The sequence below is a fragment of the Liolophura sinensis genome, chromosome 10 (genome assembly GCF_032854445.1).
Source record: "Liolophura sinensis isolate JHLJ2023 chromosome 10, CUHK_Ljap_v2, whole genome shotgun sequence".
Lineage (NCBI taxonomy): Eukaryota > Metazoa > Mollusca > Polyplacophora > Chitonida > Chitonidae > Liolophura > Liolophura sinensis.
Window position 1 is genome coordinate 15,470,854 of NC_088304.1, and position 25,457 is coordinate 15,496,310.

Below are 25,457 nucleotides of genomic sequence, written 5' to 3' on the forward strand. Positions count from 1 at the left end.
GAATGGCTTCTGGCTATAAGGCTTCTGTGCACATGCGTAATACCCTTCGTGACAACACGACATTTCAGGCCAACATTGGTCATATACCATTGTTCATTATTAACGCCCGTCCATTTGTTAGCCGATGTATTGTATGAAACGACCGGCCGATGATACAGAAGGTACTGTCTGGTGGAAATCTGTATGGTACATCACGATAATACCGACACGCTATAGGCCGTAAGTTTTTATGCGCTCAGAATTTGAGGGACCCCTTAAAGCTACTGTGTATCTGCACATAAGCAAGGGGGTTTGCTTTAGGTTTACGCATGCATACCAATATTGCCGCCAAAAATTGTATAGATTTTTTTATGATATTGCAAGGATGTATTTATGAGGAAGATAACAGACAAAAACAAACTGGTCCAAGTGATGAACTCTTTCCCTCTTTTCTGCGATACTTGAGTTCGTATATTTATTTATTTATTTATTTGATTGGAGTTTTACGCCGTACTCAAGAATATTTCACTTATACGAAGGCGGCCAGCATTATGGTGGGTGGAAACGGGGCAGAGCCCGGGGGAAACCAACGACCATCCGCAGGTTGCTGACAAACCTTCCCGCTTACGGCCGGAGAGGAAGAGTCCGTATAGTTCTGCCCCGAAAGTTGAAGAGGTAGTTCACGAGAATTCCAACGTAACAACAGAGAAAAGTATGTCGCTTGCTTGCGTGGGAAATGACCCTCCATTCCACTCACGGCTAAATTTAAATCGTCACTAACACACAAATATGTCTTTGTAACTAAAACTTGTGCATTAAAATGAATGGTTTGAATTAATAACTAAACATATAATACAAAATGTATACCATCGTGCATGCGTTTCTAACATCTTAAAACTGCTAAATACTTCTCTAAATTCCTCCTAAGTTTTCTTTTTTTTTTTTCAAACGAATTTAGAATAGGTTCCGAGGTGGGGAGTGGCGATGCATTTGTAAGGGAATATTATGCAGGAATATGTTGATACACGTGGTATATTCATTTTGCCGTATACGATTGTCTGTGACTTGGCATTTAGATTCCTACGCTTTGTATTGACGCATTGTTGTTTTCTCAAATCTACACCAATTTACAGTAAGTTAAACATTAAGACAGCTGATCAGTACATGGAGAGAGTTTTTCATGACGATGATGCCTTGATGATACGTTCTCGTGTCATATTGTCATTCAGTCGTACAGACTCCACAAATTTTTATATCCCGTTACAAGTAGCTCAAAACCTGTTGCCTGTTTGAACATCATTAGAAAATAGCTGGCTGGTGACCGCTATAAATGAGTATCAACCTTGCCAATATTGTAATTAGATTTGTAATGTTAGGACATATTCATGCTGTGCTGTGCCCGGTTTCCTTCCACCATAATTCTGGCCAGCGTTGTATAAGTGAAATATTCTTGAGTACAGTGTAAAACACGAATCAAATAAATAAATAAATAAATAAATAAATAAACCGACTCAAAAGCTTTACCCAATTACAAATACGCCTTCTTCGTTCTTGGAGATGTTTCTTCTTCTTCATTAGTATATACCTGTGTGAAAAAGCTGTTGTGAATCATGAAACACGCTTCGTCACTATAACGTTTCTTTGACAGAAGGGCGATTTGAGACATTTGACTTTTAATAAATCAACAAATCGAACAATCATTCAATTAAACAGATAATGTATCTGAATGTTGTTGTTGTTAAACTGGCTTTCTCTTGATGTATGCCGTGACAGTGTTGTCGTTTCGGTTGGCTGCAGGGAAAAGACGCTGTATGGTAGAGAAAATATCAACGTATTAGTGTTATTGTGTTGTTTCAATCACCCGATTCAAACTTCACTGTGTTTTTGCGTGTAATTTGTGAACACAGCAAACAATAGAAACCTTGATTTAATGATGCTGATGAGTTGTGAAAACTCCAATAACGACCTGATCCCATTATAGTTAAGGTCACCAAGTCACGGGCTGATTTGTGTGCACGGTGTGATGTCGTCCGTGAAATAGAATGTGTAGATGTCACATTTGAGGAAGAAGCGGTGGGGGGGGGGGGGGGGGCGGTGTCGTGGGATTGAGTTTAATTTCTAGGTTGCCCCAGGTGACCTTCCGCATTATGTTTCCCTGTACAATGAATGACTTATTATAACACCCGAGTATAGATCAGTGATAGGATGTGTCGTAAAGAAACAGGTGGCAAAATCCTTCACAGGCCCCCTGCATTACAAGCGCATCGATCCGAAACGCTGCCCAGTTATTGCAGTGTTACAACGATAAAGGCGAGTTCTAGCGGCCTAATACCAGCAGAGCGGTGGGACGCATTCAGCTGTGTTAGGGATAGGGTGTGAGAAGCCTGGGTGTGAGATCTGTAGCAGTGTATGTGGGAGTCATACGGTCACCCAGTGTTCACCTGTGCTTTTAAGACAAGAGCCTAGAGAGACGGGCGACGTCGATGCCCCGTGTATTCCCCGATCACAAACAAGCAGGACCGATTCGCACTCTTCTGCACTCTCAATTCTCTCTGCCTGAACCGTTCAGCTGTGGGGTTTACCTTCACATACCTGTGCTGTCCATGACCGTCGATCCCGCCCTACACACGCGCACCTGCCCGCCAAGGTGCGTCTCCCAGACAGCGTCATTTAAACCCAACACCAGTGCAAATCTGGCGGCTGGTTAACAGTTAACCCACGTCTCAGGTAAGACAACCTCTCTGGGGACATATCCTATGATGACGCGTTCGTACAAGCCGTAGGCATGACAATGCGCTTCACAAATATGTAATGTGGTAGACAAATTTGTTCTTTATTAATCGCCATGTGTCCATATCGACTATAGCCTGCAGACCGTTGGTAAATCCAGATCATGGCGTATCAGAGCCATAACCCCGTCCATCCTGTTATACGTGTGCCCGAGGATGGGGATATGTAGTTACCCTTCATATCAGGTTTACACCAGAGCCTCACTGTAGTTGAGTTTTCAGGCATTGAAGTTATGATGAAATCTGGGAAGAAAAAGAATCAAAGCATTAGCCAGTATACGCATACTTCCGTTTACTGTATATCCAGCTTGCACAATGCGGTGCTAAAGAATGTGTAAACCGTAAGTTTCAACACCTGTAGTTTTGTTCAGCCTGTAGCCGTGTTTTCAATCATGAATGAGCAAATTTCAGTCCTGTTTATCTAATATTGGTCCCCATCCGTGATAATTTTAACAGTTGACACCTTCGTCCCTAAGGCTGATAATTGATTTTAAAATTCGTCAATTATTGGCTTGGGTTAGACAGGCTTATTTCTCAAAGCAGTGTCACGAGCGATGATTACTTCGACGAATGACAAGTAGCTGCATTTGTGTTTGTGTTCGATTGTCCTCAGCGGGATAAGCCAAAAGTATGTCGACATTTAAGATCGGGTGTAATCAGCCTTAAGCAAACTTCAGGATTATTGCTTCGGTATTTTGAAAGGATTTCAGCATCTAAAGAAAAGTAGAAAAGTTCTTTTTTTATATTATATAATTATGTTAATTCGTATTATATATCTGGCTGGTCCTTAAGGTTTTGTTCACATTAACTAGCAGGCTTTATAAGAACATCATTTCCTCGCATGAAATTTTCGGAACAACCCCTGCGTATCCTACCGAGGCATATCGAGGATTTCGGCTGACATGTACGAAAATTTCTGTAGGTTTGACGTTATGCAATGACAGCATTAAAACCAGGCTAAAACGTCGTGTAAATACAGCATTATCATCTTGTATATAACCGCTGGGATGTATCTGCCCGCAGGTGCTGATCATTATCTCGTAATGGACTAAGCGTAAGGCTATATTACCTGTTAGACAAGCCACTTTACCGGCACAACGTGCAGCTTCCTCGTGTCCCTGCTCCTAAATGTGCCTTCTTTTTTGGGCAGTGACCGGAGTTGACAGGATCGACAATTGCTCTAGCCTTGGGCAATACAGATCTATCATGATGTATGACGCTGTAAAATATAGCACGAGCTGTAAGTGTAACTTCCGTGAAAGCCATTATGCCATGATGGTCCATTTGTTCCAAGCCTTTCATACTGCATGATGTTGCGTACGTTGGTTTCAATAAACCAGTTGAGAAATGACCAGAAAACATCGCGTGTTATGCTTACGACATTTTGTGGTAGAACCTCCGTGGTGAGTGGCGATTGATATTTAATTGGGCGCGTGGTCTGGGGGAGGGGTCTCGAAGAGAAGCGTGCAAACGGGAAGGGAGTGAGGTGTACAACTTGGGTCGGAAATGAAGGGTTTGTCTTTCATCAGAAATATTTGCTAATCAATGATCCTGATGTAACATTGGAAACGCCTTGTGAAGACATCGATCAGTAACCGTGCCATCAGATTCTAAGGCACGATTCTGGGCGAGAGGGCTTACCGTTAAAAATCTGACTATATAACACCTACGGGAAGACACGCGTGTGTAGGCGAACTTGATAACGGATCAATACATCAATAGCTATTGATCTGCTAAAGTAGATTGCCTTGGAATATTACACACTGTAGCTCAGGAGTCAAGAGCTGCCTCTGTCAATGCCTGCATGTGGACGTCGAAAATACAAACGGTCATGACCCAGTTCCTGAGCGCATTCGCGGGGCAAGAATACAAGCAAACTATGCCAGACAAAGTAGTCGGCATAAATCATTTGATCAGTCGATTCTCATGGATCAGTTGAAACATGCCTGTATTTATGAATGGAGGTGTGCGGATTGTTCTGACAAAACATTCCTGATAAGTTTGTTCAACTGCTCCAGTGGCCTAATTGTTAAAATCTGCTCTTCGTAGGGCTTGGTCATTGGAATGAACAATCTGCCTTTGTGAACGTTCATTGGAATGAACATTTTGCCTCACATTTTACTGTTATATTTGACGTAACATTTTATCTCAATCCAACAGGTGTTTGTAGAATTTTAGACCTCTGCCGAGACTAGACATTGTTGAATAGTTGATGTTGTCGTCAGGCGTTACTGGCCCCTGATAACACGAAGTTATCAGGGGCCAAAAGTAGGCATCTAATTCCACACGGGGCAAGGTAGGGATTTTCTCATGAAGTATATGTGTCATTATTTAACGGGAAACTCGTAAAGCAACAAAGGTGTGAACCCTTTTGTTATTTCCTTTATTAAGTCACAATTATCGGTGTATGTGTACTCATAAAACACACATGAAGTACACGCGCACTGCAACGTTACAGAAGAAAACGTCTCCGGCCATACGTGGGAAGGTCTGTCAGCAACCTGTGGATGGTGGTGGGTTTCCCCCGGGCTCTGCCCACCATAATGCTGGCCGCGGTCGTATAAGTGAAATATTCGTGAGTACGGCGTAAAACACCAATCAAATAAATAAATGAATAAATCAGAAGAAAACGATCTACAGCGATTTGTACCTTCTGTGTGGATCGATATTCTTCGAGTTTTCCGTTTCTTTTTTTTTTTTTGCAATTTGCTATGTAAATGAAATACTTATGCTGAGCGATCTTGAGTGATATAACATGGTGCTTTGAAGTTTATCACTCCAAAAACGATTAATTTATAACATGTAGCTACTGTGACAGTTATCACCTTTTCCATTTGTCACTTTGGCTAACATTGCTATAGTCATAAAAATTCGCTTCGATGGACAAGGCCCTAATTTATTTTCCGGAAGTGCGGAAGTCAACGCGTGATCTGGTGGGTGTTTAATTGCTGCAGTACCTATAGTTCGTCACGTGACCTAGAGTCATGCTGTGAGCCAGAGTATACCGGTTGAACTCGACGGCAACCAAGAACCAATTAATGATCTGCGCTATTGACCTCTTCTAGCCCGTGTGTGTGTTCCCTTAATTAATATCCGAACAGATAACCCATTAATGTGCCCCAGTGTTTGATTTCTCGTTAACTGTGATAAAACGGTTCAGCTCCAGATCGCTTTGTTTCTATACATTAACACTTTTAGCTTATCGAAAAGCCATAAAAACGCACACTGTAACTGGTTAAGGCTATGTCTGCATGGGGCGGGACTGAGAGATATAAAACACTTACGTATACATATTTCATAGATGCAATCACCTGTTGACCTTGATGGTGTGTTGTGATATGTGATGGGTGACTAGAACCTTTGTTACACCAGCATAAAGACCATAGCAATAATCCGTAACACTTTTCTGGGTATTTCTGTTTATTTGCTTAGCGGTCCTTGTCTGTCAGCTTAATAATTCGCATCGTGAGTCTATATTCGTCTTCAACCCCTATATTTTCATGAATGGACTCTCTTGTCTTAACACCCCCCCCCCCCCCCCCCCCCCCACCAACATCCAACATCACCGCTTCCTAGTACAGCAGTGGTGCATCTATCTTAAATATATGTATATCTCGCACACATATGTGTTAGGACATACAGAGTCGTTGTTAGCGCAAAAGCGTCAAAAGCGATATCTCATCCCTGAAGCCCTACTTGTGAAAAGTGCGTCTGGCGTAACTTCCATGGCAACATATATTGAAGAGATACGTCACTGTGTAAATGCGCTTGACGTAGCGTTGCAGTAGGTTTGTAAGACGGGTGCCAGATGTTTTACAAAGTTGTCACAACGCAGCGTTAAGCACAATTACTAGAGTGACGTATCTCTGCATGTTGTCATTTATTTATTAGATTGGTGTTTTATGCCGTACTCAAGAACATTTCACTTATACGACTGTAGCAAGCTTTAGAGATAGGTTCCTGTGTCATTGTGCCGCGTTGGCGAGTTAATCGTTAACCTCTGACCCCGGTTCATTTATTTAGTAACAGAAGCAGAATCATACTAGCGTTATTTTGTTGGATATTCCTGGTCAATACACAAGGCTGTCAAGGCAAACATTTAGCTGTTTTCAGATACTTTAAATGAGATACCCCTCAACTTCACTTTCATGCTATAGAAGAGTCCTAAACTTCTAAAATCATATCATCAGCTATGGAAAACATGTGTGCAGTGTTTATGATTAGTGGACATTATTAGCACATTTAGCACCATACAAGATTGCATCAAATTCAGAAATACATGCAACATGATAAAAGGCGACATTCTCACTCTGTAAAGAACTGAAGCACATGTGGGCATCAGACTAGTTTTATGAAGGGCAATAGTGAAGTAACTTATAATAGTTTTAATTAAACCGAAATATCGACCTAAATGGCGTCATTATTTGGAGTTACTTCACGTTTCCTCTTCATCACAGAAGTAACACTTAAGCTATGTCGTTTTCAGTTTGCCTAGCGGCTCTTATTTTGTTCCATGTCTTATCGGTTAATTTACAAAACCCACCAGCTTTATGTCTGACCCCGGTGTCTCAAATCCGCTGTGCATTTACCTTATAAGCAAATCATGCCGTACTGGTCTCGTACTGCACAAGGTGTAAACTTGTAAACCTCACCCTCAGGCTAGCTGGCCTCGAATTTGTACCCAGGTCTTATCGGAACACCCTCGGGCTGTATACTAAGTCTATTACCATGTCGACAGCGAGGTGAGCAGGACTGTAAAGAGGGGCTTAACATGGTTATACTCCAATAGCGCCTGCTTGTTATTAAGTAAATACACCCTTCGCCTATTCGATTTGCACTTGTAGGTGGTTGTAGAATTGCCAGGTAGCAAGCCTTGACCACACAGGTGCACCCATGGATGCGGCTTATATGTTTTACATGCACACAAGAGTATTTCACCTGCCTGGAGCGAAGCAAGCAAAGGAATCATTCCGAATTTGTCGATGACATGCCTAATTTGCATATTTTGCTATGTATGTCGTGATTGATTATTAATCTGCTTGAAACAGGTGCTGTAGTAGATTGCTAGGCATTGGATTTTGAACAAAATTGAATATGAATCGAACCCTTAAATAATCGAACCTGTAAATAATCGAACTAATACATGTTTGATCATGTACTGTACGTATAATTTTGTAGCCTAGTACGTTTAAATGCATTTTCATATGAGAAAGACATTAAGACTCGATTAATAATACAGTGAACTGTCCTTAAATAATGCGTAAGGTTAGTACTGTTTATTCTTTCCTATCTGAAAGGATGAGTGCATTTGACTTAGCGTTGTTGCGAAATACAATGCAAGCATATGTGTACTCCGGATTCCTTTATTCCTAATGGTTATCTTACAACATACTTCCTTATGACGTTCTCTTTGGCTGTAAACTGGGAAGGTCACTTGCGGTTTTAATGAACTTAATACACAGGCGTGTTACCACCTAGAATGATACCAAATGCGCCTCCAGTGACAAGAGAGTGCGCGCTAATGGCGTTATTACAACGTTTAGGTAATAATTATCACATAATTTGAAGTAGTCTAATAAGCCAGGCTAGTTATACACAGTTTAACTCTACTTCCCCCTGCAGGCATCATTAGCAAAATCATGTATTGTTATGTTTGACATAATATAGTGATCACACGGTACATGTAATAGTACTTTAGCCACTCAAAATATACTTGAGGCCAGTTAAGTCAATAAAGGATATTTTTCGGGTTCTTCTTTTACATTTTGTCATCTTCTTCAGAAACCCATCTGTAAAAGACCCTCCTTTGCACTATGTAGGCTCGCTATTACGCGCCATATTTGCTGTATGTTTTGTTTAGTAGGTCACTGTTCTGTTTTTCAGTATAAGTCCCCCTTTTTCAGTGGGCCCTCTATTTCCATAAAGGGCCGTCTTTTTCAGTATCTCCCATGTTGCAACAGGGCTCTCAACCTTAGTAAAGTTTAGAAAGACACCGGCTTTATTCTGTTGTTATATGCTAACATTCCTGGCTGTATACGTGTATCTACCCATTAGGGCAAATCTCATGTAGACCTCCAGAATATTCAAAATCGTTGTTATTGTAGAACATATGAAAAAACGATAATCCTACTCTCTCCGCATTAGATCTTGCATGCGTGTATGGCTTGGATCAAATGCAAAGCGGGCTATGACGGCTGACCTCAGAATAACTGTAACGTTTGCCTTCGATATACGTGACAGACAAAGCAAACCGAGGCAAAGCCATATCCACAGACGTAAGGCTGAACAAGGACAACTCATATATTTGTAAGGCATACATAACGTAGCTCCGATTTCAGAGGAACTTTATGACATTAGGGACGTCATAAGCTCTATAGCTTCCGGGTTATGGTGAAGCATGAGGTGGTCACGTGATCCTGTGAGAGTACTGCTTCCATTCTTCCACGGGTGACCTTGTGCAATAGCTTCTATTATCAAAGATCTATCAAATGCACAACAAATAAATCAGTCAGTCAGCCAATCAGTTAATCGAGAAGGCAATTAGTGAGGGAAGTGATGACCCATTCCGACTAAGGCGTACTTACAATAATGTACAGAACCACAGCCAGCCAATCAACCAATCAACCATTTTTCTTTCAAAATGTATAAAAGGTTGTCATCGTGACTTCATGCACACACAAGTACATGTAGACGTAAACAATCGCCACTGTTGGCTTGTTCTATTTCCTGTACACTTTTACATTATAGATACTTGCGCTTAAGTAAACGCTGTGGCCAAACAAATGGCGAAACAGTCATGTTTTAACTTGTCATTCACATTGCTATTTAAAAATTTATATATGTATGTATATACGTGGGTATGGGATGTACGTCCAACTTTTCCAGTGCGCGTTTTTATAAATATGCTAATTCGATATTTATGAGCTAATTCAGGTATTAACTTTTGTGGAGATAAACAGAAACTGCTCAGCCAACAGCGTTACACGAGAGAACATGCACATTCACTAAACTTTTTGCGGTGAGAGTCCGAGATATCACAATGGAATATCTCCAGTATTTGTACTGCTCGTGTGGGATCAATTCATATCTTATAATAATGATGTATGCGTTTTTTTACCACTTATGAAAGTGTTTTTGGAAATATTATATGTATTTTTTATTAGATTTAAAACCTGAACTATAATAGGTATATTGTAGGCAAGAAAATCAGAGCAGGCTTTTTTATGAAGATACTTGAGGGCGTTCTTTTGTGCACAGGCATGTTAATAGGATAAGTTATTGTAAGTATACACCGTAACCTGAGAGTAAGAAAAGAAAATGAGGAAAATAATAAACATAACTACGAGGAAATAAAATAGTTGTGTTTGGAGTTATAGAGCATTGAGTCTGGGTGTTGAACTGCTGGAAGTATGTCGTTATCAGGTCTAACTATGGTCGTCATTTTGACAACATAATGATAACTGACGTTACGGAAGGGTGAATCCGTTTTTATTTTTATTTCTATAACCGCTGTCGGCTAATAGAAACAACCCGTATATAAAGTTCTTGTAAGCTTTTATGTTTGTGTAAAAACCCAATTCTGGTATATAAAATAGCAGTCACCCAGACCTGTGTTGTCTAGGGGTATATACCAGGTCGGTGAAGTGGGGTATGTCGTGGTAAAGTGTCTTACACTTCGGAAGGCGGAGCCGTTGTAAGTTAAACGGTTGTAAAGAAGTACCATTATCATTCTACAAGAAATAGGTTGATTCAACTGTAAGTAAGTGTTGATACATGTACGATGCACCGTGCTGGTAAAAAGCGTTTATTACAAGGCTGCGTAGACTGACTAAGCTATTCACTGAGATGACATCGTTCACGGATCATAGATATTCCTTCAGTATAAATCAATGTTAGATCTTCAAAGGGGTCATTGCTTCTCTGCAATCTATATGGAGGCGACATGTATAGAACGACTGTGCGGTTACTGTCAGGTTACCTATCTCTGAGCGTTACAATATCGTACTGTATTCACTGATAGCCGTACGGATGAACCCATGCATGGTTTTTTTTTATGTCAGAATGAAGTATGTCAGAGCTGTCATGTATTGCTCCAGTGCATAGTCTCGAGTAACACCCGCAAATGCCATGGCATTACCCTCAGTCCGCAGGCTGACCAGATACAAATATTGCCCCTGTGTCTACGTTTACATTCTCTGCCAGAGGCCGATCTTTGCTGGTGATACCCCTGAACAAACATAGACAACAGAAATACGTGGGAGAGTTTCGCTGCAAAGGAGACAAATGTTGGCCTGTCAGTGTATTTACCTATTGGATCTATGACAACCGTGCATGTATATAGCAAGAGTATAGCTGTTAGCAATGTTGTAGCGCTGTCCATATCATTCACATGAGCTGTACATTGACTCTTCATGCATAAAATAATTGCATCATTGATTAATTACTCACTAATTTGTTTGATTGTGGGCTTTGGGCAGCGCTATATGAGAAAATACTGAAGATATAGGGAGTACATGGCAGTGACGACAGTGTGTTATTTGGCAAATGATCACTCGTAGCCGGTGAAATACGGCTTCCTGTCAGTTATACTTAATATCTCCCTTATACGACCCTTAAGGAAACTTTAGGAAACCACATCATCAACATAACCCAACATTAGTATCAGCAAGTGCTGAATTGAAACACTTCGTTGGAAAGAAACCATCAAGAAGCCCGACGAGGGACAGCCTAATAACGCCTGGAATTTATAATGTATAATGTAGAAGAATCCAGGTTAACTACATCAGCATGGAGCTTTTGTGAGGAAGTTGAAACCAAAGCATTACAGATATATCAATATTTGTTTTCGACCTGGAAATCATCCAAGGACGATGGGTTTGAAATTTTAATTGGCTGTCATGCATAAAATATTTCCCTTATATCACTGAAAACTGATAACGGCTGCGTAGGCCGGAAGTAGTTGCAAGAGTACCCCATTGCTTCAGCTTGATGTGATGTAGATTTGAGGTGATGTTATCTGGTGGAACATTTAATGCCATTTTGACCATTTCGGCACATGCCTTATTCGAGTGATGTAACTAGTCGAGTACTATTGACTCTGAACGTCTTTTTTCGGCTGGCGAATGGTATACATGCACGCTCACGTGCTTTTTATTCTATTTTATCGCATGCATATTTGCTCAGTACGATTGTAGATAGACACCTTGGTGAAAATATCAGCTGTGCGTCTGGAAATGTCTATTTCTAATTTGTAACACTGGATTTTGTAAGCTCCATTTTATACATATGCTTTTCCATAAATCTTCAGAAATACTTTCCTGATTCCTGTCATTGTGTGATGTTGCACCAATGCATTCCAGTGATCACAGGATGCGTGGACGATGAGTGGGTTATACCGTCTTGAATCTTAAACTCCTAATGCGGATAATGTCATGTTACTGAGGTCCGGCTGATGTTTGTTTTGTGGAGACACACATATACATATCGCCCTTTCAAACATTAGACAATCATATGGCATGATTTGTGTTAATATACTCACCAATTTTCAAGGTCATAACTTAAATAGTCTGCACACAGGGTTAAAATGAAAACATACCCTCAAAAACGCACGTTCCGGTGACCCACACTGCATCATCTGTCAGGTGTCATGAGTATGGCGCGCGCTGCACCTGTGTGACACGCGTCAATCAGGCGTCGTCTGGAAAAATTGTCTGGCTCTAGTGTCAGAGAAACCCTTCTACCAAATAGGCACAAGTTTTGCTGAATGAAGATGGTTTTCTTTGCGGCGGACAAGGAATTGATCGCAACATGTTTCACTGAAAAGGGTTGGAGAGGGGCAAAAATTGTGAAGGAATTCCCACTGAAAAACTGGAATAAAAGTTCCTTTAACAATGTGATCAGAAAGTTAGAAAGGACAGGTTCTCTAGAAAGGAAGTCAGGCAGTGGACGACCAAAAACTGTTTGCTCGGAAGACAATCTTCAGTATGTGAAAGAGGCACTTTGTTCCCAGGAAGACAATCCCGGCACTCACAAATCGCAGAGACAGATTGCAAGGAGCCTTGGAGTATCTCGGACTTCTGTGAGAAATATGACAAAAGAACTGGGATTAAAATCATACAAGCGAATACGGACTTCAAAAAGGGATGAAACGGTTCGACAGAAAGAAAAACGCGCTGCAGAAACCTTGATGATAAGTTTTCCATGGAGAAGGTGAAGAAAATTGGCTTCAACGATGAAAAACCCGCCTACATTTTATTGATAACGAAAAGACTAAGGTGAATTCCGAAAATTACACGAAAGTTCTCGATCGTGGCCTTCTCCCTGATTTTCACCGGTTGTACCCAGAAAATGACTTTGTCTTCCAGCAAGACATCGCGCCATCCCAGCATCTTGAGGAAGTGACTTCTTCATTCATAACTCAGGACGAGTGGCCACCTCAGAGCCCCGACTGCAATCCCATGGACTACTCTGTGTGGACTTCTCTTAGCGAGAAGGTTTATGAGGGTCGCACGGAAAAATTCACTGAGGATGAACTAAAAGCACGCATCAAGCACTGCTGGAAAAAAATTACTCTTATGGAGATTATGGAAGAAACGTTTGCGCGCCATCTACCGAGAAGATGGAGGATCAATGGATCACCATTTCAAGTAAAACATTTCAAGTAAAACAAGGTAGAACATGATTTTGAAATGTTCGGAACATGCGTCTTTGACTGTATACTTAGGACATAATGAATTTTGAATGTGTAAATTTTTAGAAGTTGACGTAAGAGGGTTTGGGAGATATTGAATGTCAAAGCACGGCCCATTTTTATGCCCACCCGATATATAGAGTACACATGACACGAGAATAGTTTGAAACAGCTGTTGTTCATTTCTCTGAATTAATGTACGGTGGCAAAGCCGGCAGTTTAATCTTCCCCGATCAAGCATATATATGAAATATTGATTTTCAGGCTGTATAACAGCTATATATATATATATATGGTCTATATGGCTATATATATAAATGTCCTCGTCCTTGTACCCGCTTTTATGTATATCGCTTTGATATGTTATCGTACTGAGCTATGCACGTATTTTACATTTACATCCGGTCCTTGTAATTCCCGTGTTGTGCGAGATAATTATTGTTATTAAGGTGTCTTGATGTGAATGCATGAGTTGGATGGAATATCAACAAAACACAGTATTGATTAAAACTTAGCGTAAAAATAACCGCAGCTGTCTTCCGGTTGGAGATTAAGGATTAATGTCTAATGATGTACAAACGAAACGATGCAAATACCATTTTTACTGGTGTCATTTGGAATCCCATGTGTGTTTGTCAACGCTCATCAAAAGTTTTTTCTGGCATTGCGTGTCGTCTGATTCACATCATGCTAGAACATCCCTTTCTGTAATGCGTCTCTCTTGCATACGAGTAACATGTGTATGTTTTGTCCAGTCTTCTCTCAAAGTCTTGGTAACTTTATTTTTGGAAGTCAGAATGTATTAATATGTCAATCAGGTTATGTAATTTTGTAACTTGTTCTTTAGTGTAAGCGAGCCTATAAGACAAATAAGTCTGTTGTTATCTCAATGGCAGTAAAGGAATGCCCATGTCTCATTATTTAATACTAAAACCATATTGACTAAGGTGGTCATTATATCTAAAGTCTTCTGGATTATCGTATGAACTATTTACCCATCTTCCAGTTAGTTCCGGTGCTTTTCGGACCGTTCCGATCTCTAAGCAGCAACTGGGGTCTCACTACCAACCACAATTTTTACATTTATGGCAACAAATCGAATGTTTATCCTTTAATTAATCACGCCTTTAATACTGTTTGATATCAACGAACCCTTCATGCGTTTCAACAAGGACAAAACTACGACAGCGGGAGTAATACATAAAGACCGTTGGGTCTCTTACTGCTCCTTTTCAAACCCGGGTCAGATTTAATCCACGTCAGGACAAATTTGCCATGCTGGTTCATTAAGCATATTGTTTACCGCAATGTTTAATCAATAAATTAATAGGCCAAACAATTGTGTTGAGCCTCAGGCAGGTTTCAATTCAGATTGTATACTGCTTTGTCTCTTCATTGGTTTGGAAAATCAGGCCAGTCTGGGTTGAGTCGATGTCCATACTGCGTTACGTGATATGTTATTAGGCCTTTGTTTTGACATTCAAGTTATTCAGTTTACAAATTACATCAGTTTAGAAACATAACAAACATTTTTCTGACCCAAATTTATATGAAAAATGAGTAAGGTACGGATTATTTAAAATATTCTAATACATTTGTAGAAAAATGGGCTTGATGTATATATTGTTTAATAAAACATATTATAGGAAGCAAGTGTTTGATTTGTGACCAATAAACACTGCATCTGTAAATACCGTAAAAACAGTGATTATGTCGATGTTTAGTGATCACTATCACTACAGAGCTACGACAAGCTAAGTTTCAAACTGTTCTGAGAGATGCAGGCATGTTTACTTCAGAATGATCAAAACCTCACTATTCTCACATCCTTTGTCATGGACTGACTCTTATTCTGGGGTTATAACAGACATAGCATCGCAGCCTGTTACCCATAGAAGCTTACATGTCTAAGACTGGCGCTATATAATGACTACAGTAATGCGTTTCCATGTCTAATACTGTACACCCATATACCTTACCCCTATATGCGTGCACGTTTACATATTACTCTAACATACGGGTGCCCACGTCACAGGAATGCCGCTGTGTGATATACCTATTTAGCCGCCCAAGCCCCCCCCCCCCCCATCCCTGTCCACCTAACTCCCATTATTACCCTATGGTCGGGTCCAGGTTTGCTTACCTTCTTGTCAGTATTTTATTATCTGATTCATATTTTGTCCCGTACTCAAGAGCCTTTCACGGCGGAAACTGTTTCATTATTATTAGGCCAGTATAAGCAGGTATGCCATTTGTCGATTGTATGGTGCATAATGTAAACGTTGTGAAATCGCCGTCTGCGTCCCTGTATATTTGTATTTCGTCTCATACTGTATAAGAGAGGTAACTTGGTCAGACTAACCCATGATATAAGACACACGGGTCTGTGAGTCACCGGTAACCTACCTTTATACCTGAACAGCGCCAAAGTTTGAACAGATATGGCTTATATGTTTATGCCTGGATATGAGTCGGTTATCAAATACCTAAGACGTCGCGTCTATATTTTCACACCACTAATGTCTGTATTAGTTGAATTCTATGTTTAGCGCATGACAGGAAAACACAGCAAGGCGCTGCGAATTTATGCTCGCACATATATCTGGTTGCAAGAATTTGATGCACTCTGTAGACTACGGGTCATGATGATATAAACATCAGGCAGATGAGCCTTCCTCATTTTGCTATAATCCACACTTTAATTAACATGTATTTGGTGAGTTTATAAAGCATATCGAAAGTACTTGAACCCTTTTGTTACGGCATGCGGAAGTATATTATTAAACAGTGGCCATTCGCTGGCAACGGCTAGTTTCCGTTTCCTGTAGCGTTTAATTTGATGGTAGGTTCTCGGCATACCATTTGTGTACATTGAACGTTAAACGAGTACATGAACGAAAAAATTTTGGGATTTTTGTCTACATAGCTGTTGTTATGGTCTGTCTCATGCGACGTTTTCCGGACGGCCTCGGAATACTGTATCTGGTGTAAAAGTTTTGAGATATTTCCTGTTTCTGGGATTATAGAAGAACACGTGTCTTGCATCTCACGTGTCTTGTGAGTATAAAGTTGTCCTGCTATACATGATGTTCCTTCTGCTATACATGATGTTCCTTCTGCTATACATGATGTTCCTTCTGCTATACATGATATTCCTCTTCTGCGTGCAATAAGCATTCTCTCGTTTTACGAGGGAACATTCTGAGCGGGTTGTAAGGCATCTGAAAAACTTCATCCGAAGCTGTTACAGCGTATTCTTGATATCATAGGCCTAATAACTATACAGACAATACAGGACCAATCTAAACAGTGTTTAGATATCAAAATAATACTTTGTTTCTCCGCTTCTAAAGAATGTGTAATGATTGAAACAACATTGTCTTTTCCCGTTTCTAAAGGGCGTACACCTTCTTTCCCCCGTGCAGAAGGCCATATAACTTTCAAAAATCAGATTTCCTCTCCCCCAGTTCAGAAGAGAAGATTCTATAAGATGTACCCGGTTGACTTCACCTCATGTGAGGTCCCACGGTCGTGTTAGTATGGACTCCCCCTGTAAGACATGTAGCACATCCCGAATAGTTGTTATTGAATGTTATAAGGGGTTTACACTCACGTTGGTGGCATGAAGGTTATATTTACACCCACATTCTGGCATATGGAGGTCGTGGGATACACTATAAAGCGAGATATGTTACTTCTCATGTTGCTATTCTGTATGGACAGCTTACACAGAGTATTTTCGGAGAATTCCACATGTCTGACAGTACAACGCTGTTGTTGACTTCTCTAACGAAGTGTTCATAGCTGTCTTCTGTCCACGTGCCTCACAGGTCACGTCACATAACTCTGTGTCTAATCACCGAAACATTAACATTGCATATATTTCGCCTGTATTTTGTGTCGATCATTTCGTTCTGTTCTGTTGACACACTGAATCAGGAATATTTTGGGCAAAACCCGGAAAATAAACTCCTCGCATGAAGCGAAATGGACATCACCACAAGATTACAGAATTTGTCCAAACTCTTAACAGTATTATTGGTATTTAGGAATGTACACTTTCTGTCTTTTGAATGGTTTGGATATCTGACATGTATTCCTGGCGACAATAGGTGCCTATTGTCTTGGTAACTCGAAACCCACGGTGGTCTCGGTGCTCTCCATTAATTATAGCGATAATATTGCTACTGAAACAACTTTCAGCATGACGTCCAACCAAATCGTGTATTTTCTATTTGTAAGCGAGGTTATCTCCCTTATGTATACTGCTGGGCGAAAAAAATCGTCATTGATCTACCGAAAGCCAAAAAGAATGGTGACGGAATATGTGAAACTGTGCATGGTCGTTCTCATTACAGAGACCATAGCCTTTTAAACTGCCAGCATCTTTGACGTACCTGACTATTGGAGGGTTTGATTTCACCTGACAGTGAACTCAGAACAACAGGTGAAAATTTCAGACCCCACGGGCTCCACGGAATGTAAGCGATTATTTCGCGACATGTTTACCTTTTGTGTTGACTCAGGACCACCGAGGTTAAAGGCTCTTGTTTTCCCCACTTGTGATATTTGTCGCCCTGGATACCAGGGCTGTGGGGACGGAGAGCTGAAACATCTCTCATAGCTCTGACAGATCGTATTTCAATTCGGTTTCTCCCAAATAAGCAGATGTTACAGAATCTATTAAACTCCCTAGCACCGAGAATCTACGAATTTTTTCTTCCGTAACTAACATGATGGTATATGTAGTTCTGCAATAAGATGATGACGAAGGAAATTTCAGCGAAATACCAAATTGATAACTGGAAAAACGCCACTGAGATACATATACTGATGTTAGACATAGACCATACCCAAGACAATCTTGAATTTTCATACATACATTCCACCTTAATTAGCAACAATTTGTATTATTTATTTAATGCACTGCCTTTGTGCGTTCTTTTCACTGTGTCTTATTCAATCGTATTTATACCAAACAAGTATTGAATAAAATTGTTACCTGAAAATTTCCCAGAACATTCTGTACGCCCTTGTATGCTTGTATACTGTGTCGTAGGTATGGTAGGTGTACTTAGCTAGAACCTTTCGTGTACCGGAGAGAATAGGGTCAGTATGAATAAGTGAACTTTCCTGCTCGCCGATGAACAGATTAATGAGTCTGTGACGTCATGAATTCTGGTGCGGACGGGTGGCGGTAATCCTGTCACCCTCTCGCCAATGTGAACTTAACGTCTATCTGCGATCCCCTTAGCATTGCCAGGACCGGACCAAATTTGGGTAACGAGATGCTGGCATTTCAACATAGCCACCTGACATTTAAACTCCCGACTTTTAAGAACATGGGTAGGATAAATTACTCAAGCAGAGAAAAAAAAAGCCATTTGGAGCCACCTGGACGAAGAAGTGTTAGTGAATTAGAGCCAACTTTTTTTACCGGTGGTTTACGTCTTGAAGGGTTCGACATAAGCAGGCCTATTTGAGACAACGTTCGGAATATCCCAGAGATTATCGTTGACTTTAACCATGGCACAGGCAAGGCGAAGGCTATTCATGATGAAAGGTTTGTGTGAGAAAGATCGACTTCAGATCAGTCCATGAGGACAGGTGTTCTTGCACCTGTTATTTGGTGACCAATTGTCGTCAGGCACGTGGACATAGAACGAGGCTCAAAGCAGATACATTTCTAAGCCCCTACGTCCGTTACTTCAGGCATCACGGCTTTGTTGGTACTTATCATAAACTAAAGTATTTTCAGGCCTATGTAAGGAAATCACCGTGAAAGCAGAAACTGTAAGAACTGAACGCGGTTCTTTGATAGCCAGTGTCGTATTTAGGACAGTTGTATCAAAGATCAAAGATCTATTTCGGATTGCAGTCTATGTTGGAATGATCAAATTTCCCTGGTAATTTGTCTTATGCGCCCTTTAATTTTCTTAGGTGTAGATTTATCGTAGTGCTAGGGTTTTAGCGACTCGATTGGTTGACACAGAATTAGCGGATGTGTCATGCCGACACGAGTCGGCCATCTGGGCAACTGAAGGGTAGTATATTGACCGTGTCGTTGATAAATGTACGCGACACTCGTTAGTTGTCTAAGGATCATTCTTTCAGGTGATCCAAGTTAGGGCCCACAAACAGTTTCTCCATGATCTACCTGTTGTGATTAGTGTCCAGGCGGGTGAGGCAGTCTCTTTGATGCTGATTAATGCAATTTCCAATCGATAGACACACCTGAGTTTTATTGACTGAACCTTATGCATAAGTATATGTAAGTAAAGACTACCCAAGGTTATAGAGACTGGTGAGAAAAGCACGAAATGTCTGTCTGACGTTATCAACATCTATTTCGTGTCCGAGTCATTAATCACTGCGATTTAGTATTAGAATTTCATCAATTTACCGATTTTTTCAAAAGATTTGGTATCTGACAGAAAATTTCAAATTGTACAGTTTGAGATGAACGTCGTTTTTTGGAGAACCACTGAAATATGCGCGCCGGGTTTAACTGCAAACAATGTCACTCGGACTGAAATCTGGACGTGGTGTGCTGTTTCCATAGATGTCCCACGACGAGGCTAAATACTTTCTTGTTGCTTTAAAACTTGCAAAATATAGACACTACAAGTTCCATCTTTACAACCTTAAAGAAAACACAGCCTGATGGGAGGGTCCCTTGGCAAAATATAGACACTACAGGTTCCATCTTTACAACCCTAAAGAAACACAGCCTGAATAGAGAGTCTCGATTCATATCATGCGATATTTGTCTTGATGCTCAGTAGAGTATCCAATTTGATTGATTTTTTAAAATTACTCTTGTGTTTTATTGGATTTGCATAGAATGAATACACATATTCATTATATTGGTTGGGGCGTTTGTTTCGCCCCTTGTCGCAATTTAAATGTAAATAAGCATTTCTGGTGTTAAGCGTACGCTACGGGTAAACGGTGAAACTTGTGCGTAAACAATGATGGATGACATTAGCCAGGTAAACGATGACAGTCTGTTTTCAAAGGCACAACGAATGTCAGACTGGTGGTGCGAATCACTCCACAATTTGTGCACTAATTAACTGAGGTGTTTCGTGTGTGGCAGGGATGTATTGCCACCTCTGCTATATACATGTAACGCACTTCCATTGCACAATACCTGCCCGAATATTTCCGGCTTCATTAATCGTAACATTACTATTGTTATTATGGACTACACTTGTCTGGATGTTTCACAGATAGGACAATATCTGTGCTATATCAAGAAAAGTGTAACTCTTGGTAACGATTGACCTGTAACCTAGAATCCATAACCTCGGATGATCGTTTGTTTCCCCTGGGCTCTACCCGGTTTCCTTCCACCATAATGCTGGTCGCCGTCGTGTAAGTGAAATATTCTTTACTGCGGCGTAAAACACCAATCAAATAAATAAATAAATAAATAAAATCCATGACATGTACCAAATTGACACTGTACTGGTTCAAGCTATGTAGTGAAAAACTTTTACTAATTAGTGCATTTTGAGACTGTGAACTGTTATTATTAGTGTTTTCACGATTAATGTTATTTGTACGTCGATGATACACGCTGTCCTTCTGTTTGTGATTTACATCGTGTGTTCATTATACTTTCAGGCGGTAGCCGCTACGACGCAGGTGGCAAGTACAACACGATTGGCGGCATGGCGGCTAACATGATTGAGGAGTACACCTTCAAGGTGGAATATCTGGGGAGCCTGATGCTGAGCAAAACGGCCACGGGCTTGGCCGCCATTCAGAAACCGCTACGAGAACTTTACCTGAACAACATCCGGAAAAGCGACACGAAAATCCAAGCTCAGGAGAGAACCATCAAAGTTCGGCCGGAAGGGATTCTCATGATCTTCAAAGACTCTTCCGGCAGTGGTCAGGCCAAACACGTTTTTTACGAAATGTCCTCGATTCACTTTAAGGATTCTGTGACCTTCGTGACCCGCCGGGGATCCGACAAAAAGCTGAGAGGCGGTTTCGAACCATTGGAGGAACACCGGCGTGGAAGCGCTGACGGCTTTTTCACAATGCTGGACAAGAAGTTTTACTACCTCTCCGACAAGCGCCACCCCGCTCTCTTTGTCTGCGTCATGAGGCGACCTTTAGGTGTCAAAGCCTTAGACTGTCACGTGTTTGTCATGGCCAATCACAAAGAGGCTGTGCAGATCGTGGATATCATTAACCAGCTGCAGTGTAAAGAAGTGGCTTCTGTTCACGAGAGCTCCAAAACTCTGCCCTATCATCAGAGCGGAGGAAACGGAGTAGAAATAACCAAATTACCCGCCTTCAGACCGACCGACCATCCCGCTCAACAAACCACTGGTCAGCGTTACGAGTTGCGAGACGAATTCTTCCGGCCGAACGCCTATGACGCCTATAACTCCGACAACAGACAAAAGTACCGGAACTCAAGTGACACCAGGTCAAACCTGTCCAACGAGGTCAGTATGCAGCCGTCCGGAGTGACGGTATTCCACAACACCGTGGATGATTTCGGCAGGCCCACCCAGCCTGATCGTGAAGACGCCGTTAGGTTGAGACATCCCGGGAACCGCAATCTGAACACGTCTTTCGACGACAGGAAGTACCTGAGCGTGAACACTTCCTTCGACGACGACAAAAGAAGGCCTAACGGGAATTTGTCCTTCGACGAAACCAGACGTCCGTTTTCAATGTTCCAAGAAGGTTATGACAGACGCGCAGAGGTTGTGTCGAGCCCCCCGGGCTACGGGCAACGTTATTCTCCGGACGACTCAGCGCTGGGCGGCAGATCCCCTGTGGGAGGGAGGGGAAACCTATCCACACCGATCAATCGGTCGCTATCGCCCATCCCTAGGACGGCCCCAAAACCAGACCGAAACTCACAGCCTGTGTCCCCGATTTCGAAAGGAAACCCGTCGACAACGCCGTCCTCACCGGGATGGGGACCGGTGGCATCGATGTCTAACCTAGAGAGTAGACAGGAACTGGAGAGAGGTAAGCGTATCAGCGATCCTCCAGTCAGCGAGGTCCAAGAGGAAAAGTCTAGACCCATTGCCAAAGTTCCGCCTCATTTAGTGGCCGGTGTTAAAGTGCTTCCCACGGAATTCAAAGTGCCACTAAGGAAAACAAGTCCCCAAGCGTCCCCGCGGTGCGAGGATCCTAACCGCTATAACAATCTCTCCGTCAACCCCAACTACGACGACGATTACCGACTGAAGGGAGATTACCCGATGAAAAACAACCACGACAACCGCAACGAGTTTCAGTACAACAACTACAACAATCAACACAACAGCCAACAACAAAGCCACAATCGAAACAACAGCTCTGGTAACTATGGAGATCACGGTTACAAAGAGATCCCGTACAACCACGGCGGTCCCGGCAACCATTCTTTCCAGGGCGTTGGTTCATCACCGAAGGGCTACAGGGATCAGTCGTACAACTACAACAAAGCACCGCCTTACGACAATCCTCCTCATCATCAGGGAAACCGGTTCAATGACTCTCAAGAATGGGGCTATAGAGAAGGGCCATACAGGGGACAGGGATACGGGAGCCGGGGGGAGCCCATCCGGGATCCTGCCACGGGAGAGATGGACAAGCCTCCTGGGTCACTAAAGGACAAAGAAATAGCCTCCCTTGTGTCTAACATATATATAGGCCCCAACTCCAACGTGGACACGAACTTTGAGCAGTCCCTTGGGTACTATCCTTAATGAACTCCTATGAGGTCAACATAGCTCTCACACGGGACTTGCCCATAACTTTGAGGTGCTAACCATAATTATTTCGGATACTACCCTTGACATCATTTCGGACGTTCCTATAAATCATGAAAGCGCTATAGTGAACTTTGTCAGATGGCCTCCATTGTTAATGAGCGCAGGTAGAGTGTGTCACCATCGTTTTTGTGACAGCAGGGTGTGATTCTGACAATGTGCAAATGTGATAAATGTGTGTCTCTGTGTAGACTGATCATTTGTTGTACGCTGTCGCTGAAACAGATTCCGTACAGATATACATCATCCACGGAACAGAGAGTGTGAAAGAACACCTAAACTGTGGTAAATCGACTGTAACTTGGTGCCTGTTATGGATTGTTCACAAAGCATACAGAGCCGGTTCCCTCTCAGACACGTGCCACTATCTGAGTAGTATCCAACGTGGTCCTGTTGTAGCATAATGTGACGTACCACAGCCGTGTAACCTATGAATTGCCTGCTCGGTCTAAGGGTGAGCGGGATTTAAACTGGTGTGTGCTGGCAAACAGGGTTCAAACTGGTGTGCTGGCAAGCGATGGAGACTCAAACTGCTGTGTTGGCGAGCAGGATTCAGACTACTGTGTTGGTGAGCAGGATTCAAACTGCTCCTTTGGCGAGCAGGATTCAAACTGGTATGTCTGCCTGAATGCCAAATTAAGCTTGGACCACAAGGCGGCGTCGTAGACGTGAACAATATAACAGTTCAGACAGCGTTTGCTTTGTGTTCCATGTACTCTCCATTAACAATATTGATAACCACAAAACCTAGAAAAACCCCTACGAGAGCCTCGTGCTTGAGTTCTTTCCTGGATGACTGCTCCATCTTCGTTAAACGGATTGAATTTATGTTAAAATTCTCTTGTGAGAAGTTCATATGACGAGAATTTCATTCCACAGAATCTGGAAGTTTTATCTGGGAGTAAGCTTATTGCTTTCGTCAGCTCTTGGAACGAGAAAACCTGATAAGAGTTATTATCTGCTTAAGACTCATAGTTTTGCATGGGTTCAATAATAATAATGAAGTGAAGGCATCACCACGTAAATGTAACAAACGTTTCACAAGCTTTCAATCCACATGCCGGGATCATTATAAAGTCGAGATAATGATCTTGGCATGTGGATCGAAAGCTTGTGAAACCTTTGTTACGTTTACGTGGGGATACCTTGACTTAGTAGAACATAACGGGGCTTTATTTTACAATCATACATTGGCAGTATAAAGTACCCTTTATACTATAAAGTGTATAAAGTGTTTCATCACTTAACCTTGCACAAAACAGCAACAAACTTGTGCATTTACAAATAACTCTATTCAATACAAATTTCATAAGGAATACTTTATCAGGATGACCCAGTTCAAAACAGTACTATTTTGTGCTATATATATATATTTCCTTTACAAATAAGAATCGTCAATTACTGGTGTTTTTAAACGCAATAAGAAGTAATTACTTTGCAAACAACACAAGCAATTATTGTTATAATTGGCTAGGATTGATTGCGGGTGAATGTTGAGTTACAGTATACTTAGCCTAAATCATTATACTTCCAAAACTATCGTGAAGGCGATCTGATCCCCGGGATGTGATAATATACTTGTACACACAATACAGCTCTTGTCATAATGCCTTTGTGCTCATGTTGCAGTTAAGCATATGTATGTATATATATATATATATATATATATATATATATATATATATATATATATATATATATATATATATATATATATATATATATATATATATATATATATATATGTATATATATATATATATATATATATATATATATATATATATATATATTATGTCTCTGTTGACAACTTAGTTATGTGTGCTGTATAGGGACGCAATATAGTACACGTATGCTAGACTTCGTTTAGAGCTTGCATCGTTCGTTTTTTGCTGCCATATGTTTCACACTTAATATTATTCATAATTCAGCTTGACCATTACGGGGTATCAGGTTCTTAAAAATTGTGCCTGGTGGGGAAGTTACAGTTGAGATCGTGTCAGGTACTATGTATTCGTCATATTGTACATTATGGTATGTAATATTAATAGCAGTGATGTGGATGCAACTACGCTGGCATAGTGGCCGAAGGCGCTGAAAAGACAAATTCCTGATCAGTGAGAGTGCGTGTTAGAATCCCGTGTGGATTTACGTCAGGCGGTTTATTTCCTCTGGGGGGCATATGGTTTGATCCATCCATAGATGTAGTAT

The 25,457-nt window shown here is 41.3% G+C and overlaps 1 protein-coding gene across 10 annotated transcripts in view; it reads left to right on the forward strand.

The window, feature by feature from the left end:
* LOC135476256 (uncharacterized) overlaps positions 1 to 24,888 on the forward strand; it is a 66,075-nt gene extending 41,187 nt beyond the window's left edge. For 6 of the 10 annotated variants that reach the window (XM_064756220.1, XM_064756221.1, XM_064756222.1 and 3 more), the window contains one exon: positions 21,088 to 24,888. In XM_064756220.1, coding sequence (XP_064612290.1) covers positions 21,088 to 23,183 — 2,096 coding nt within the window. In that variant the 3' untranslated portion in view covers positions 23,184 to 24,888. Of the gene's footprint in view, positions 1 to 2,089; positions 2,707 to 11,778; positions 11,894 to 16,426; positions 16,516 to 21,087 lie in introns of those variants that run through there. The other 4 variants (XM_064756227.1, XM_064756218.1, XM_064756225.1 and 1 more) reach the window with 4 other exon arrangements.
* Positions 24,889 to 25,457: the final 569 nt, after the last annotated feature.